The sequence below is a fragment of the Aulonocara sp. 'chitande type north' Nkhata Bay genome, linkage group LG20, assembly GCF_057382095.1.
Source record: "Aulonocara sp. 'chitande type north' Nkhata Bay isolate Kocher_YH1m ecotype deep benthic linkage group LG20, A_spYH_male_GT1.1, whole genome shotgun sequence".
Lineage (NCBI taxonomy): Eukaryota > Metazoa > Chordata > Actinopteri > Cichliformes > Cichlidae > Aulonocara > Aulonocara sp. 'chitande type north' Nkhata Bay.
The window spans coordinates 35,497,571-35,515,718 of record NC_141363.1 but is presented as its reverse complement, the minus strand read 5'-3'; the positions used below and the strand labels follow the sequence as shown (position 1 = coordinate 35,515,718).

General features: G+C 40.4%; 2 protein-coding genes across 2 annotated transcripts in view; one reads left to right on the top strand and one right to left on the bottom strand.

The window, feature by feature from the left end:
* The first annotated feature begins 2,160 nt into the window (after positions 1 to 2,160).
* LOC147306131 (urotensin-2-like) lies at positions 2,161 to 3,968 on the top strand. The gene is made up of 4 exons (XM_086276642.1): positions 2,161 to 2,296; positions 2,653 to 2,763; positions 3,370 to 3,413; positions 3,508 to 3,968. The coding sequence occupies exons 1-4, from the start codon at positions 2,191 to 2,193 to the stop codon at positions 3,619 to 3,621; spliced, it is 375 nt and encodes a 124-aa protein (XP_086132768.1). The 5' UTR covers positions 2,161 to 2,190; the 3' UTR covers positions 3,622 to 3,968.
* An 83-nt stretch (positions 3,969 to 4,051) lies between these two features.
* camta1a (calmodulin binding transcription activator 1a) overlaps positions 4,052 to 18,148 on the bottom strand; it is a 277,762-nt gene continuing 263,665 nt past the window's right edge. The window contains exons 12-24 of the mRNA XM_086276641.1: positions 16,746 to 16,951; positions 16,422 to 16,618; positions 16,237 to 16,315; positions 15,766 to 16,114; positions 14,903 to 15,381; positions 13,936 to 14,114; positions 13,178 to 13,421; positions 12,254 to 12,325; positions 12,123 to 12,143; positions 11,801 to 12,000; positions 11,391 to 11,465; positions 10,999 to 11,029; positions 4,052 to 9,265 (exon numbers count right to left, since the gene is read on the bottom strand). Of these exons, the coding sequence (XP_086132767.1) occupies positions 9,233 to 9,265; positions 10,999 to 11,029; positions 11,391 to 11,465; positions 11,801 to 12,000; positions 12,123 to 12,143; positions 12,254 to 12,325; positions 13,178 to 13,421; positions 13,936 to 14,114; positions 14,903 to 15,381; positions 15,766 to 16,114; positions 16,237 to 16,315; positions 16,422 to 16,618; positions 16,746 to 16,951 (2,165 nt within the window). The 3' untranslated portion in view covers positions 4,052 to 9,232. The remainder of the gene's footprint in view (positions 9,266 to 10,998; positions 11,030 to 11,390; positions 11,466 to 11,800; positions 12,001 to 12,122; positions 12,144 to 12,253; positions 12,326 to 13,177; positions 13,422 to 13,935; positions 14,115 to 14,902; positions 15,382 to 15,765; positions 16,115 to 16,236; positions 16,316 to 16,421; positions 16,619 to 16,745; positions 16,952 to 18,148) is intronic.

Genomic DNA, 18,148 nt, shown 5'->3' with positions numbered 1-18,148 from the left:
GTAACTTCTGTCGGTGCTGTGCTTTTGGAAACCGAATTTCCCAGAGGAACCCACCCGAGGGATTAATAAAGTTTTATCTTATCTTATCTCTTATCTTATCTTAAAGGTTCTCAGTCATCCAGGTCATCGTAGTCTAAGGAGCTTGGAAAGAAAAGCGTCTGGACTTCTTTAACCTCCTAGGACCTGGTGTGTAGACATCACATTTTGGGTTGTCTAGAGCACAATACAAAATTTTGCCCAATCAGCCCAAATAACAAAGAGAAATTAAAAATGCATGCCATGAAAGAGTTTGAGTCTTTTTTCCCAGATTTTAAGCCGCATGGGAGGGTTGTCGACCCCCTGTTGATCCTCTACCTAATCACGAGAGCCAAGGTGTGAAAACGGGTGTGGGTCACAATCAGCCAAGGTTTCGGGTGAACCCACAGAGAAACCAGCCCAACCCTATCATGTGATTTACTGAGAAATTTCAGTTGTCTAATTCAGCCAGATAAAATCTTATACATGCTTCAAATAAACTTTAGTACAATCTCAATTTCCAAAAGTTGTGATGCTGTGTAAAATGTGAATAAACCAAACATCACTTTTGCACATCTTATAAATTCATATTTTATTCACACCAGAACATAAAAATGTGTAAACAGACACATTTTACTGATTTATGAAAATTTTATAGCTCATTTTGCAATTGATGGCCACAACATGTCTGAAAAAAGTTGGAAGAAGGCTAAAAAAAGTCTGAAAAGGTCAGTGGTATTAAAAAGAAGCAACTGGACAAACATTCTGAACTGGAAACAGGTCAGTAACATGAATAGACATAAAAAGAGCATCTTAAAGAGGGAGAGTATCTGGGAAGTAAAGATGGGCAGAAGTTCACCAATCTGCGAAAAACAAAAACTGCATCTAAAAATTGTGGAAAACTTTGAGAGTAATGTTCCTCAATGTAAAGTTGGAAAGATTTTGAATATCTCACCATCTACAGTACATAATATCATTCAAAGATTTCGTGAATATGGCGATCAGGCGACACTGCATTAAAAATGCTATTATAAAATGCAATTAAAAATGTTTTCCCAAAAACACCGATGCCTGGAGGAAATTCTTGATTAAATTGTCAAAAGGACTGCATAGAGTAGGAAAAACATCAAGTTTGGGGGAGCCATAGTCTATTATAGATGCTGAAATAACTTGGAATTGGCACACTGGCCTCGACTAATTCAGAATATAAATTTTAATTGCATTTCATGATATATAGCAACACCTAATGGAGTGTCTGGCATGCAAAGCATAAAATAAAATGTCACTGTTGCTTCATTGGCTCTCATTATCAGGGACTGAACGCTGATGTCATACATCTAATAAATATACAAATTACACAGAGAGGTGCAAAATATGACTTTGTAAATAACTCCCCCCTCCCATCACCCATCTCATACTCAATAGCCAAGCCTCTGTTAGGCTGAGCAGTGATGCTTGGTGTACTCATAAAGTTTCGTTTTACTGCATGACTAAGACGTGAAAGCACAGATATAAAAGCTTAAAACCGCCAGGCTTCTAAATAAAATGCATCAATCAGTCTGATTCAGTGGTCCATGGAAGCATTTTCTTGTTGTCTTAAAATGTCAGACGGCTTATAGACAACATGGCCCTCAACATTTTAACATGTCCACTCCACCTCTCTAAATAATTACAGATTTATTAGGGGTTTGCTGGGCTTTGTTTGCAGAGATACAGCCAGAGGATTCAAATGGTCCAAGAGTTTAATGAACTAGTAGTATAAAAATATTAGTCATTTGTCTGCCCTGTTTCTCCATCTGCTCCCTCGTGGGATTACACTGACGTGACATCTTAAACACCTGCCTCGATACCTTTTACAAAGTCAGTAAAAAAACATTCAATCAACCTTAAGAGCAGGTAAAATATGACTATGCCCTTGAAGAATGGGCCAACTCACATCTTTTTTTTTATTGAGACTATAAGTCACCTGTTGATTTATCACAAGAGTGCGACTCTGGATGATGTTGTCGTCCGTAGCAGCAAGAAAAGGTCTGTGTCTGCTGTGCATCATGCAGGAAGTGGGTGGGAAGGGGTTAGGCTACAGCTTCAACTATATAACACCGTTAGGATCAGCAGAGCACGTAGATTTCTCCTTTTCACCCTCTGTGCAAATCAGAGCCACTTCCATCAGCACTGATGAAGTGTAACCATCTTCTCTCCTGGGCCTTTGTGCTTGTGGCCTCAAGCCCACTGCTGGCCCACCCCATTACAGAATCTGCTGAGATGCCGTATCCAGGACCTGGTGAGTGGAAAGTAATATCTTTATTATAGCTGTTATACAAAGTAATTCCCTGTGTCAGTCCCTTGATTAGCATTTTTAGTAATAAAACATAATTTGCAACGATTAATGGCAAGCTAGTCATGTCCTGGGGCCTTGAAGTAATTACTTTAGAGCTGCAGTGTTGAACAATGATTGCTCTGCCAAAGTTCACATGCCAAAGTTCTGCCATCAGAGAGGAGATTGAGTTTTTGTTCAATTATTTCGAATGCTTTATTGTGATTACCAGTGAGAATTAGATTACAAAATGTTCACAGCACGAATCCGTACCTCTCAATGGTGTTCCTACCAACTGTGTGGGCTTGTTTGGTTCTCCTCAGTATCAGCGGAGGACCGAGGAATCAGCAGTCTGGATGACCTGCCTCTCTCTGAGCAGGACGGTACAGGCCCTAGATATTCCACTCTAATATCTGATGAGATCAACAGAGATGGTAAGAAACGTGCATTGACCAAACGTGACTTTACATGACTTAATTTTGCAGAAAAGAGTGTGCTTTAGATGTGGATTCATACACAGTTACATAGTAATATGCTTACTAGAGCACTACTTACTTTTAAAGCTCATTTGCACATTTTGAGCTTCATATACTTCATATGCTGTGTTCTGCTAGAGTAGCTTTGCATTAGTTACAGTTTAAAAATCTTACACTTGGTACAGCCCCTTCATTTATCTACTGCCTGAAAACCCCCCAACTTTAACTCCTCTTCCTCATTTAGGCCCACTTTCTTCTGAGTCGCTGCCCCTTTCAAACAGAGACGAGTGCCTGAGATAACCAAATGAACATATCTATGTACTTTTATGAGATCCCCTTTTTTCACATCATGCAGATCTAAGAGCAGAAAAAATAGTCTGACAATGAGCACACAGGGCCTAAACTTACATAGCACATACAAACCATGGCCGTGTCTAACGTTAGCAACCATCATCATAAGAGTAGAAAAAGTACAGTACATCTGTTTTAAATGAACTCTACTGACATTCCCAGAAACACAGCTAAGCTATCAGCATATGTTTACCATGTTTCCTTTTCTCTCAGGTGTCAGAACAACAGGTCTGCTTCCTAGGGGGCTCAAAAGAGAGGTAGGTTTTCAGTGAATGCTATTCCTAAAACATCAAAGTAATGTGAGCAACACCCTGTGACTAATTCACTAAATCGCTTTATCTTGTCTTTCAGGTCCTGTTGGAGAAACAAAGTCTCCTAAATCCTTTCAGCCATGCGCTGGGCATCCGGAAACAGTTCAGGAAGAGAGGAGGGAATTCAGAGTGTTTCTGGAAGTACTGTGTCTAAAACAGTGACTGAAAACAGGCACGAGGCAGGGCTTGCACTGAAAGAAAAAAAAAATCAAACATCTTACACTCACACTGGCACATGCAGCCAAAATAAATAAGAAATACCTCACATGCATAAAGCGCATGTGCAGTCGCACACCCTCACACGCGCATACAGACATACACAAAATGCCCCATCTGTGATTGAAACATATTGCTAAGAGGCTTTAAGATGATTTATTAGGGTTTAGTTAGAACTGTGAAATCCACATATAAAGTCATTGGTTGTCCAATGTATGGCTAAATTTCTTTTAGACGTGAAAGTCAAAGATTATATAGCACTGTTCGTTGAACAGAAATAAAAAAATATTGTAAATAAATCATGTATTTGTCTTTTCTTGGTAAAAGGTGAACCCACTATGCCTTCCGTAAATTAAGAAAAAGGAAACAAAAAGACTTTGCAAAGTTGGTTCTCGAGTTTTCTTCATTTTTTCCTTTTTTTATTATTTTACAGCAGAAAGAATATAAAGCATTCAGAAAACATCTTCCATATTTTAAGGGCAATTCAAAACGTTTTGCATGGCTTCAGCAGCTGAAATCTCTTTTTTTTTTTTTTTTTTTTAACATATCCATCGAGTCAGTGACGCTTGTACATGCACAATTACAAAAATAAAACTTACAAACAAGAGAAGGGGAGAAAAAGGAGGAAAGCAAAACACATTAGGAGAACCAAGAGGACATGAAACTTTTAAAGATAGGGGTTGGGAGCGGAGAAAAATTGGGTCACATAACAGGGAAAGACAGAGAGAAAGACAGCTATAGAGGAGAGGAAAATAGATCTAACACTAGTTCACATGCAAAGTGTCGAGGACCCATGGCTTTCTATCAAAGCAGGGCCTTTTTTTTTTCTTCTCAGTTTGGAATTGATGAAAACGTGCAGTTCGGTAAAGGGTGCCATATAATTGCTGTCCATAAACTACTGAATGCTTGTCTTGCAATACTGGCATTTGCATAAGAGTAAGTCGACTACATGTGTCCAATCATTTTAAACTTTGCTAGGTCTATAAGGTCTCCACAAAATAGTTCTTTATTGCTCTGTGTCAACAAGTGGAATATACTGTAAATCTGTTTGTGTTCTGTTGTCCTGATGTGCCTACCTTTCTCTGGTTGGGGTGCTTCGGAAAAAGAAGAGGAGGAAAGGCAGATTCTCAGGTCAATTCACAGAACATCTCGAAATTAGTAATACTGTCAGCTAACCTGCCGTCCCATTCACAAATGGCAGTAAAAACAAGATTTAAGCTTTTCATACAGCTACACTCTTAATCATAAATACCCTCTACACTGTCACCTAAATGAATTATAAAGGCCTAAAGAAGTGGCCAAAGTTACACAATAATATGACAGCTTTCTACGAAAAAGCGTCAAATCATTTATCTTAAAGACATATACATAAACAACCATCATTTCAGGGCTCTAGTACTGTGTGTACTGAGGTTATTTTGAGGAAACTGTTCATACACTACAGCAAGCCGTGTTAAAGATTTCACTCTTGCACTGTTGAACCTGTTTGTCTGCTAGAAGGGGTTTTGAATTTCAGCTTCTCTTGCTGTGAATCACATGTCCTGCTCTGTTTCCTCCTCCCCGTTTTGGCACCCTGAGTAAAATACAGAAGGGAGGTGAACCAGTCCCTCAGTCTGGGTAAAAATAAATAAATAATAACAATGCTGCCTTCACCACTCAATGTACAAGTGAAATTGACACCTGACATGTCAGCATGTGTGCTGTGCGGTGTCTTGTGCGTGTGTTTGTGTGTACCGTGTGTCACTTAGTTGCTATATATACTGTCACAATGTCTCTACCCTTGTCCTTTTGTCTTATTTGAAGTTGGGAATCTACTGATTAAAAAGGATTTTAAAAAACAAAAACAAAACAAAAAGTTAGAGCTTGTCTAAAAACAATCCCGTCCTCATGCTTTGCCATGAAATCATCAGTAGCTACTGAGTATTGATCACTGGCTCAATTAGTAGGTTTGCCCTTCAGTCACATGCCCTCTGTCTTTCTGAGTTCTGTGACACCTCAAACCAATGTTCATTGCTTTACAGAACAGTAAGTCCTTTAACAAGTCTATCTGACTACCGATTCTAGGAAAATAAGCATGCTTTAGGTGCACTTCTGTCACCCAGTTAACTATTTTACCCATGCAAGCATAATAAATCCTTCTCCTTTTTGCCGCAACATTGCATTGGCTACGCATTCTAACCACAGACTAGAGGATGAATGCAAGGCAACAAACTCCAGTAGTGGCATTTCTAAATGTGGTTTTTAACAAGCTGTTCCAACAAAAAATGGAAAAGAAGACAAAAACAAAGAAAGAAAAAAGCTAGCATGTTGACAAGCTTGAGTGCTGTATTATAAGTGTTGTGTGCAGGCATATAATTGTGGCTTTGGTGAGTGGAATGGTATAACAGTGGCGATCGTGTGTATTTATGTGGAAGATAGAACACTGTCTGTGGGTGACCGCGTTCTCTCACATCAACCTCAGATACAATGCAAGTATTCTGAAACTGGATTACTGTTTTTAGGATATGAATATAGGCACTTCCTACATAAACACTCTGGAAATTACGTTTACATATCAGGTGACTGGAAAAACAACAGCAAAAAACAAACAATTAAAAAAACAGTGACTCAAGTAAATAAATTGGAAAAATACACATTTGGCTTAATTATAATTTAACAAACATGACAACAGTTCACTAAACAAAACTCAAGTTTTCCAGTGGCACTTGGCTGAATAATCACGTATCAATACTTGGATACAGGATAGACTTTATGGTGGTAATATATAATAGGGATTAAACAGCAGCCAACAGGCACCTCTGAACCAGCAGCTTTACTGTTGTTATCTCTCAAATTGTTCCTCCATCCCAATTACATTTTCTCTGCTATACTGTCATTTTATAAATAACCCGATGCACAAAATGCATCTTATCTTTCATAATTACAAATGGCACTAGTGCACTGGTTTGCACTTTAGTTTCTGCAGTTGTTTGGACTCTGTAGTGAGGACAGTGACTACTTTCAGTGCCATCCTTCTGTTTAGAATCATTTTAGCACCTTTGACTGCTGGCACAGTTCATTTTGCAAACTTGTTTTCAGCTGCTTGGCAAAGAAATGTGGTCATGGACATAATGCTACATGTGGTTTTTAACTAAACGCGTTTTTCTGACATGGAATACAACATATACATTTAGACTCTGGCAGCCTTGATCCAGTGCTTTTAACCGAAACACCGTACAGAGAAACACCCGTCACTACTCGACTACGAGGAACAACTCTGAATTCTCCAAGTGTCGGTCGATGCAGCAAATTGTAAATTAAAGTTTGCATGTTTACTCCCATCTTTTTCAGGGACAGAGTAACAATGTGAATTGTTTTATATGTCCACCACGGGCAAGGCTGCCATTTACAATCTTAAAGATCAGATAATACCTCAGCAATGAGAAATCAGCACATTCCATTTGCAATGACAACAAAAAAAGTAACTCAACTTTGTTACGGTGTGTTCGGTGATTGATAAATGCTCTATTTATCTGTAGAAATGGTGCACGCGTGACAGACTTAAATGCTTTCAGCACGAATATGACTTTCTTTGCAAACTGTGTACCTTAACGTTTTTGCGATCCTCTGCCAGTTTTGATGTGATGATCTTCAGTGCTAGTGTGTATTTCACTGGATGATTATCTGTTCTGCAAAAATTAACTTAATTTTCTTCTTAAGCTATATAGCATTCACATACCTTGGCACCATTGGCAAAAGGTTCTTGGTAGCCCAAAAGAAAGAAATGAAAATAAAATAAAATAAACACAACCATACTTGTTTTAAGATAATTTTGAAGACTTCTCCTAACACTAAATACAGTATTTTTTATTTTTTCATATTGCAATAATATCATGCTTTAGCAAAATGTTCTTCTCAAGAACAATCAAAATAAAATAAAATACTCTAATAGTGAAATAGTTTTAATTTTACAGAGCATAGCCACTACTGCTTTTGTTGTTTTTTTCCCTTTTGACTCTGTTCATACTTTTCATGCACATAGCTCATTTTTATCCCAGGTATTTACACTATATACAAACAATACAACCATACTTCTTAGGCATTCAAACGAAACTATACAAATATTCTGTTTTTGTCTCTTACCTGTTTTTGACCCATTTTAATGAATAAAATAATATATTTCTAAAATACAATCCCCCTTGGGTACATGTTTTTTTTTAAATCCCTACGTACTTTCAGCCTTCTTTATATACAGAAATCGCTCAATTGTCAAAAATATGGATTTGTCAAACCCCTATTTTGGGACAAGCTTAGGGACCCCTCAAAGAATCTCTAAGACGTCAAGGCAATGTATGTGATCTTCCCCTCAAAAACCTTCACAGGCTCTGAAGTTCACTTCAAAAAAACAGTAATAACCTGCATGACCATAACCATTACAACACAAAATAAGCCAGGTTTTTTTCCACTTTGTAGGTTTCGAAGAAGCAATCAAACCAACAAGGCAAACCAAAATGAAATACAAAGAAATCAGACAATACAGGGATAGCTTCATCAATGAAATGTTGGAATTCATAGAGAAGAGTACAGATATGTGGACCAATAGAGTGGAAACAAAACCAAAACCAGAGGATAGGCTGAAAGACTAGACCAAAGCACACAAGCAAAGACTTTTCTTGCCAAGAAGTCATGCATTTTTTTTCTTGGTAGGATTTAACAACATATAGCCTGAAGATACAGATCACCAATACATTGGACATGATGGAAGAAATACATTGGACAGTGTGGAACAATTCAAGTAATAAAGTGACAATATATATATGATAAAGCATAGTTGTTTTTTTTTAAAGAAATCTTAAAACAAATATTTGATCCCCCATCTGCTTCAGTATGGTAAGCCCCCAACTACATTCATTTGTAGCTCCACCTGTGTGGGTAGACTGGTGGGGTAGAGCACAGTGGGACAGGAGGAATTGTTGGGCTAAGCTGAATATTAATCTACAGCAGTGGATAGAAGTGGGCGTGTGGGTTATTAATATATTTGGTAAAAAAAATCCCTTCTTCAAATGAATTGTTTGGTCACTTAAAAAATTATGAAATACAATTAGAGCTCAGAGTATTTCGGCATGGTCTCTCTGTCCTCTGAGATCTTCTGCAGCAGCCACAGTTTACACCTCTTGTCCCGCGTTTGCTTCCTTCACTGTCCAAATCCTCTTCATATTCAAAAAAAGACAAAGCAATCCATGAAAAAGTGCAAAAAATGCCAAGAAGCTAATGTTCTGCACCCCCACCCCTACCCTTTTAGTTTATAATCCTGTAGAAGTTGCCACTCTCCAACCAAAATCAAGTCAGTGGAAAGAATAGATATGTGAAAAAAATGCTGTTGTATATGTAATCGCAGTTGAACCAGTAACACTGCAGTAGTAGTAATAATTGCAGTGCTTGCATTGGTGGTGTTTCTTTTTTTTTTTTTTCTCTCAGTTTCTCTTGTAAAATGTCTCGGGTACAAACAAAAAAGAAAAGAGGAGTCAGGAGAGTGATGTCACATCGCAAGGGAGCTCTTCTGAGGGGTCTCATGTTCCCTGGCCCTTTTCAATTCTTTCACCCTGGAACACAGAAAAAAACAAAGTGTCCATGAATGCAACAGCCATGATTTGAGTTTACTAAGTCACATACACATAAAAATATCAAACCAGCCCAGTAGTAGGAAGTACAGCCCATCTGTGAAAGGAAATGCTGGTCAGAATGCTTTCACTTTGTAATGAACAAAAGGAACTGTTATAGCATAATTACAGAGTCATTACTAGTAAAAACAAAATATTTAGAAGTGGGATTAAATGTGACAAAATAAATACAGATACATAAACAGTATTATCACAATATTGTTAATAATAATTACAGTTTTTCTCAGCTAATCTACCAGTATATGGTATTCTGACAGATAGAATTATTGCTCAGTATCATTATGCCTAAAATCCATGCATTATTACACTAGATTTTATGAACAATAGCAGATTAAACAAAGTTAAACTTTCCACAAAGGACTGATTCATTATCAGTCAAGTAGTGCCTGTTACAACAATTAGCTTTACCGTAAAGGCTAACTTTATGGTAAACAACCACCACTTTGTAATGGATTTAGACTAGCTCTGAGAAGACCAATACTACAACATGTATGTATTGAAGAGAAGCAGACTGTGATGCTGCATGATTAGATGCAGTGGTGGATCTTGTCATGCTGAGCTGGTATACTGCCTGGAGGTATGGATCCATTAAAGCTTTGTGTTGTTGTCCTGGTGTTAGAAATAAACTATTTTATATTATATGTGTGGGGGTTTTTTGTTTTCTGTAACGGCTTCAAACCTATATCACAGTACAGAGGACACACTTGCAATAACAGGTGGTAACATTAACAATCTAATCTGCTCTAAAAGCATGGTAACCTAGTTTTGAACAACATACAACTAATCCAAAAAAGAGTAAACACATGTAATCTTAATGTCTCAGAATCAGAGGTTAAGTTATGCATACAATATTTGCACCATTTCCCCATTTAGGTGAATCTTTTAGTACACTATTGGCTTATTTATTGGTTTGTCTTGATGATTCAGTGGGCATAACACAGCTTCACACAGTTTTAGTAAACAGAAGTTAGAGAGGGGTTAAATCCCCTCGCGGTCTGTCGAGTGGCTAGAAACATTGCACACAGTCAGCCAGCCAGACAGACAGCTACTTGAGAAACACCAGGCCCATAGCATGCCTAAAGGTATAAAAGCAAGGCCCATAGTTGTCACCACTTGTCATGCAGCAGAATAAAAGATGGTTGAGAAAAAGCCTCCTGTTCTCTCAAACTGCATAACCACAAAAAGCTGAAAAGAAAAAAAACATAAACAAAAAGTAATTTCCAAGGAGAGAAAGACAGAGATAAAGAGAGTCAAAGTAGTATCTGTTAAGTGTTTCTGTGATTTTGTCATTCATAAGCAAGTTGTTAGTTTGATATGTTCTGCTCTAAATCTGAGCTTCTCAGTCCACCTGTGGCTCCAGTCGGCAGCCTTCATGCAAGCAGGCATCAAGCAATAGTGATGGATAATGAGGAAGGGTGGGTAAGGTGGTGGGAGAGAAAGAGCAAAAGAGAAAATGGGCGAGGAAAGGAGGGAGAGAATGCGAATGCTGAGACCTCAGGAGGAGATAATTGTATTATTAAAGAGTGAGACATAACAGGAAGTAAGAGAGAAAGAGGCATACGGAATAAACAGCGAGAAGGAGAGAAAGCGAGAGAGAGAGAGAGAGAGAGAGAGAGAAAGAGAGGCACGAACTGAGTTGCTGAGGCTGCACTCACCCGCTTGAACAGTCTATGGTCCATCAAGGGGCTTGGCATAAACAGCAAAACAATACCAGACAGCTATTAGCACACAGTAGGTACTGTGAAGGAGGGGGCGAGAACGGGTGGGGGCCAGGTATAGTGAGGGGAAGGGAGGTGGAGCTTAGGTGTTGGGGACATTTCTAACTACCCATTTATTTTCCACAAAAATAAAATCATTACACAGAGTTAAAAAAATAATCTAGAGATGGATGAAAACATGGCAGCAATTTCTACAATGACTAACTGATCATCTCAATGAGATATTAATCTTTTAGGCCAACCGCTGCAGTAAATCTGACAGTGAACTCTATCTAGCCTATGTATAAATGAGTATGTTATCGTGTGTTTGAGACAGTGACAGAGCCTACCTGTGGCGACAACGTCGTAGGAACCTCATAATCTTCCTGGCAGCCTGATCCTGCCTCTTTGTGAGCAGACTACTTCTATGAAACACCAGACAGACAACAGCGTCTCACTGTCCGGAAAAGCATCTTTTGCAGAGCCATAGTTTAACTTTTATCTTTCACTGAAACTCTAAAAGGTGCCCATTTAAAACACACTACAATTAATAAACTGAAAATGACTATGAGTCATCTCCAAAGTGCTTAGACTTCTCTCATTAAAAGGGTATTTTCACAAAGTCAAGTCCAATAAATCAAGAACATCATTTTGTATAATGTAGTTTAACAAAGCGGTCGCTTCATTAATATAATGTCTCAGCTTCAGAATGAATAGATTCGAGTGATTCAGTTAATTCAGTACGTGGATGAACGTCTACCTTAGTTTGTGCTGCACCAGAGCAGCAGCAGCCCCGCGGTGGTGTGGCTTCAGCCTGCCAAACTCCTTGTAGCTGCGGTAGTATTGCTGAATGAGCACGGCAGCCCTCTTGCTCTGCTGGAACTTCTTCTGTTCGTGGTAGCTGCGGAATTTACTCTGGATAAGGATGGCGGCCTGCGTCATCTTCTTATAAAGTGCATACTGCCGACATGAACAAAGCAATACGTTACTGCTGACGAACAGTGCTATGGCTTCACACTGTGGAAGAACACAACCAACAAGTGTGGCGATTACATCAGCTGATGGCAATGAGAACATTTTACCTTCAAGGCTATCCATGTTAGCTTGTAGATGGGAAAAGGGAAAGATAATGAATGAAGTACTGAGACGTAAACGCTGATGTAGATTTGGCTATGTTTTGAAAACTTCAGACATTACGCACTATGGTGCCTACCTGTTTGTACTTCTTGTAACAACGTTGTATAACAGCAGCAGCTACCTCTTGTTGCTCTCTGAGCGGCCGCCCCTGTTGGAGAGTAAAGTGGTATAGGTCAGAAGTTTAAACAGAGCCCATTTTTGCCACAGAGGATATTAGTGGCTCTGTGTCCCTGAGGTCTCCTGGTGACATGGTTCACTAGCATGTGAATGCCACCCTGGAATAAATCCACGCCTGGTGGACCAGACCCACGTGAAAATTGGGGAGGTTTTCGAGAAAGAGAGAGAGAGGGAGACAGAGAGACAAAGGTCCACCTCTGCATCAGCTGGCAGATGGGCACAACAGACGACTGTGAACGACAGTGAACAGTTTGTCATACGAAAACTTATTAAAAGTAGCTATGGGGAGGGTAAGGAGTTGAGGAATGGGATCGGGCAAGGGGAAAAGGACTGGTGTTTTGATAGCTAGTTTAAAACAGGCAGTAGCAGGCTCCATACGTCTAACTTAGAGAGAGAGACAGAGACAAAGAGGAAGTAGGAGAGCATTAGCGTAATTGTGTCTAAGTGCAGCAGGGACACAAGGGACAGTGCAGTCGTTCTTCTAAGCAAGGCCATGCTCTGCTCAAGCCACACCTTTCCCATGCTGAAACCACAGGGACATATTTGTATATTTTTCTGTATATGTTGTAATGCGTATATTAGCAGAAGAACAGAGAATGACACAAAGATAGATATTAACCATGATTAGAAACAGTACATCTCAAGAAAAAAAAATACATGAAATTAACCACATCAAAAATCTTGCCCTTTACTACAACAAAGTACCATATGGAGTCAAACAAAAACAAAGTGAACTCTTCAACATCTGGCCTGAAACCAAAAACAGTTTCATCTATTTCACACCAGTCCACAGCTTATGGCACCAGAGCACCGGGGCCTGTACCTTGTACTTGCGGAAGGCAGTTTGGACTAGGCGGGCCGCCTCATATAGCTCTCTCTGCTCTGGATCCGACAGAGTCAGCTGGGCCAGGTCTCGCTCCACTTTGCTGTTGGAGGCATTGATGAACTCACTCCAGTCAGCTGGGGAAGGAAGTGTTGACCTTTCCAGGGGGCCCTCTCTCAACGGAGACCCTCCGGGGCTCAAACTGGGGTTAGATGATGGGGTCAGGGGTTCATTATACAGAGATCTGAGGAAGGATAATGACACATATCTTCTCTTCAATTCTATATATTCTACAGTTTACATTAAGTCTAAAAGAAAGGAAAATATTTACCATTTTTACACTGCGTTACAGCTTGCAGCTTTATAAAGCAATTTGACAACTAACAATATAACTCCTTGCAAACTCACAGCCAGTACACAAACATCTGACACTGCACCTTTCAAATCAGACAGTGCCTCTCTTTAGCTTGACATCCCATTCCTTTACACTTTCGGTTAATCCTTTATAGTATTATGTTTAAAGCTAGTACATTAAACTTAAACTTAAAGTTATTCTAAAAGCCATATATGTACAAATGTGTTCTCTTGAGCTGTCTATCTATTAAAGCACATTAAATCAGGTACCTTTAGACAAAGCACAGAAAAAAAGAGAAAATATTCAAACAGGTGGGAGGGCATACTAGATATGCAATATACTGGATACTGCATATCCAGTTGGCTATATTTATATCTATTCCTTGCACCACGGTGAATCTTACCGTAGATGTATGATGCTTGGCAGCTGTTCTACGTCTCCCAGGTAGTTGGCCAGCCAGTTCATGGTGTTGCTGACCCCTGATGTGTCTAAGGGCACAGAGTCTGCAGCGGTGAAGTTCTCCCTTTTGATTCTCTCTGGCGTTGCTTCAATTATGTGCTCAGCCAGAGTCATCATATTTACCTGTTTTATTAAGAAAAAAAAAAGAAAACCCGTGAGGAGTCAGTGTATTTTTTACTATATATACAGTTTGAGAGACTACCTATTATGTTTTACTATGGTGTAGTCATGCAAATTTAATTGTTTGGTGCTGCGACAATAATGCGGATTCGAGAGGGGAAACAGAAAGGAGAGAGGGATAAAAATGATGACAGTGATATTTCTGGAGGGTAAAAATAACACTTCATTTGTAAGAGGAGTAGTTAGACTGAATCCCTGGAACAATTCCTTGGCTATTGAAGTGGATCAATAAAGAGAGTTTATTATGCAGTGACGGGCATCGACAGAATGCCAGGCCTGGTGTATTCTGCCTGCTGAATGCAGGAGGCCAGAAAAAAAAACTTACAAAAAGAAAATGGTGGTTGTTAGTGGTAGGTTATAATGCTGCAAAGCTTTCTTTAATGATGATTGTGTAGCTGTCTTGTATGTCACCCTATCAAAGTGGTGCCACACCCTGACACGTGGTTTTACGCAAGTTTGCAAATGTTCTTTTTACTTTTATTTGAAATTTTATTTTAAAATGTTTTCTGAATTCATAAGATCTGCTAGAACTGAAACTTTTCTGCCAAATGTTACTTACTAAATGTGATGTGCCTTGTATTTGATATTGTATCAGATGGTACATCATTTCTGCTGTAGAATCTTTAGCAGCACCATCAATTGGCTCATACCAATTGACTGGTAATACTTGCCATGCTCTACACAATCAGCTGACCACATTGAATGTTTTTTTTTTTAATTATTACTCTCACCTGCAGGTCATCCATCTGTGTGAGGCAGTCCTGGTTCTCTAGATCCTCCCGATATGATAGCAGCTCTGAATCAGCCATTTCACTTTCTGACATCACTAGCATCCCTAACTGTTCCCGCTGCCGTAACCGATTGGCCAGTTTCTCCTTCCCCAAGCTGCTGCCTCCACTGACACCCAGCGCCTTCCTTCCCAAGTTGCTGCTGCTGGAGAAACTCTCTCTGGAGGTCCATCTTGTTGTCCCTGTGCTGCCTCCAGTAGACAGTCCTTTGTCTGAGCTCAGGACTTCTGAGGACAGGCTCTTAGTGCTCGAGGATAGCTTGTGCAGCTGTTGCTGCTCCAGGCTCAAAGGAACAGACATGGCCTTGTCAGGCCGAGTTTGAAACAGTTCTGGGTTGGGTTTATGTTTTTTAGCTAGTGGGAGGTCTCTTTGGCCCTCGCTGCTGTAGTAGTTGGAGGGTTCTGACCTTGGTCTTCTCAAGTCTGCAAAAAAAAGAAAAGAAAAACACACAACACGTAACAATTAGCTGCAGAGCACACTAATAAACATTTTGTTTGTTATAAGCTGTTTTCACACATGCACTGCAGCTCGCTGGTAAAAAGTCAGTGTGATGCTAAGTGAAGAGTAAGTGGGCAACATATTTTCTGACTCCTGCACACTCTATCCAGGAATCACTACGAACTAAATCAAGCAAAGTATGTCCGACAGCGAGAACGTATCTCAAGCAGACTGTTTCCTGTTCTCAGCTATATTGAGACGGGGCAACTTTGGACAATGCTCTGATCTGATTAATGTGTGAAAATGGCAACAGAATATCAGAAAATAAAGCATCTCACAGTCAGTGACTTTTCTTCCATTCTGCTAACCTGGATTGAGGCTGGTAGTGCTGGGTGTGGTTGTTGTGGTAGCAGGACATCCTTTCTTGCCACTTGGTGCTACTACACTGGTGTTTGCCCAGCTGACCATCCAGCTGTCTGTGGTGGGGGCATCAGGGGCTGGGGAAAAAGACATGCGAGTTGTAGGTGGTAGAGGGGCTGGCGGTTGCTGCTCTTCCCTCTGTAACTGCTCCAGACACTCTGCCAATTTGGTATGGCCACGTGAGCGGGCGATTGACAGGGGTAAGCGGCCCAGAGAATCTGGGATAGCTAGGGCACGTCTGTCCCATTTGTACAGTACCACCGCTGCCTCCAGGTGACCCAGCGCACAGGCCCACATCTAGATAAAATACAGATGGACACAAAAAAGCAGAAAAAGCAAAAATGAGCTAATCTGTACCACAAGCCAGGGTTATCTTCATTTTTGTTTGCATTGTCTTATGTTAAATTCAGTTCCCTTACCAGAGGTGTGCACGAGAAGTGATCCACATTGAGAGGGTCCACTTCTAACTCCAAATCAATGCTATCAGCATGCTTTGTACTGGTTGGTAAAAAAGGAAACAATTAGCATCTCACTTCTGTTTTAATGTGCACATCAATTACAGAACAAAGTGCCATTGCCCAGTACTAGAGAATTATGTTCTTACCGCCACTTGATGAGTGTCTGGATGAGGGTGGCGTAGCCCTGGCCTGCAGCCAGATGAAGAAGTGTCATGCCTCTGAAGGTCTTGGAGTGGATTAAATGCTTGGACTTGGCCCAGCAAGCTCTGCTCATCATCTTCTCGCAGACCACCACAACACGGCTCTCAAAGGAGCTGCTGGCTTGCGTTTGGCCAGATACACACTCAAAGACACAAAACAGCAGATCGTTATTGGTTGCTGCATATACTGTTTGTACGGTTGCTGTCCATGGTGACAAGCACAGTGACTGTCATTCAGCACAACACAAGGGGTATGATGTGGCTCTTTACCTGTGACTGGTTATTGTTGCCTCCACCGCCAGCTCCTCCACCACCTCCTCCACCACCACCTCCTCCTCCCCCTCCCCCTCCTCCCCCGGTTCCTCCCCCAGCTCCACCACTCCCTGCACCGCTCGTTTGCTGGTGGCTGGCCATCTCTGCCATCCTCCTCTCCATCTGCTCCAAGCGCTCCAGGATAGACATTCTGAACTGGTTATCTGGGCAAAGAGAAAGACACAGAAAAACACATTGGCATACAATGAGGATCTGGTGTGAGAAAAAGAAAAAGATGTCTTGTGTTTGCTCGTACAAGCACAAACAACCCTGTATCCTGATAAGACAAACGATCGCACAGTATGCACCACAGCTGCACCAGTATGTTACTCTGAGGAGCACTAGAACTGTCGCAGTGACTTGGGGCTAATCATCGTCAGGCATACAATCAACCATTTAAAAACGAATGCACTAATGCCTACTTTTGAGGTGCTGTAAAGCTGAGGGAAAGGTAATTACTTTCAGCTATAATGCAAGACCTTAGGATCATTATTTATCACTCCGGAATGTAAGTGAAAACAAGTGCATCCATCATTCACTTCATCAAAACAATTGGCTTTACTAAAATAATCTGTAAAGCCTATCAATCACTCCTTAATGGCTTCCATCACTAAACTCCTGCTGCCATCTTTCTCACATCACTCAAACACCACTCCAGCAAACTAAAACAGGTTGAAAGATTGGCCAGAGAGCAGGGCCATTTTAAATTTGAACCACTCTTCCTCAGAGGGATTCAGACAAGGAGGGGGGGGGGGGGGGGGGGGGGGTGTACAGCTGGCATTCAACAGCTGATTAAGTATAGCCCATTATGGCCCTGAAGTCCCAGCCTTCCCCTCTACCATCAGCTTGTATGGCAGGAGAACTAAGAAAATGACAGTATAGAATCAATCACAACTTGCACCCATGCACAGAGTCCTTTAAAAGACAAATATCCCATAAATCTGAATGGACAGAGGTGCTTTAGACTTGAGAATGTTTACAGGCTTTTTTAGAGACTGTTTCTGATACAGGCTGGTTGTTATGGCGTGGTTGTCCTGTGCATATTTTCAGGCTTGCAACAAGATACTTTCTATGTCAGAAACACACTGTATAATTCAAGAGCTAAGACAGGAAAGGACAGAGCGAATGACTTATAAGGACTATTTAAACTGAAGCAAACCCAAAAGATAAAACAGAGCGTAATTGGAAAGTTAAGTTGACTGTAATATTGTCAGGTTGGTTTTGATCACTGCAAAAAATGCATCTCAGTAGTTATTAATAAAAAGCCAACCCACTGGAATTGGAACCTGGTGCCATATGTTACTTCAAGATTAAAAGACACACTCGTTGCTAAAACTCACTAACTCACATGCCAACTAACA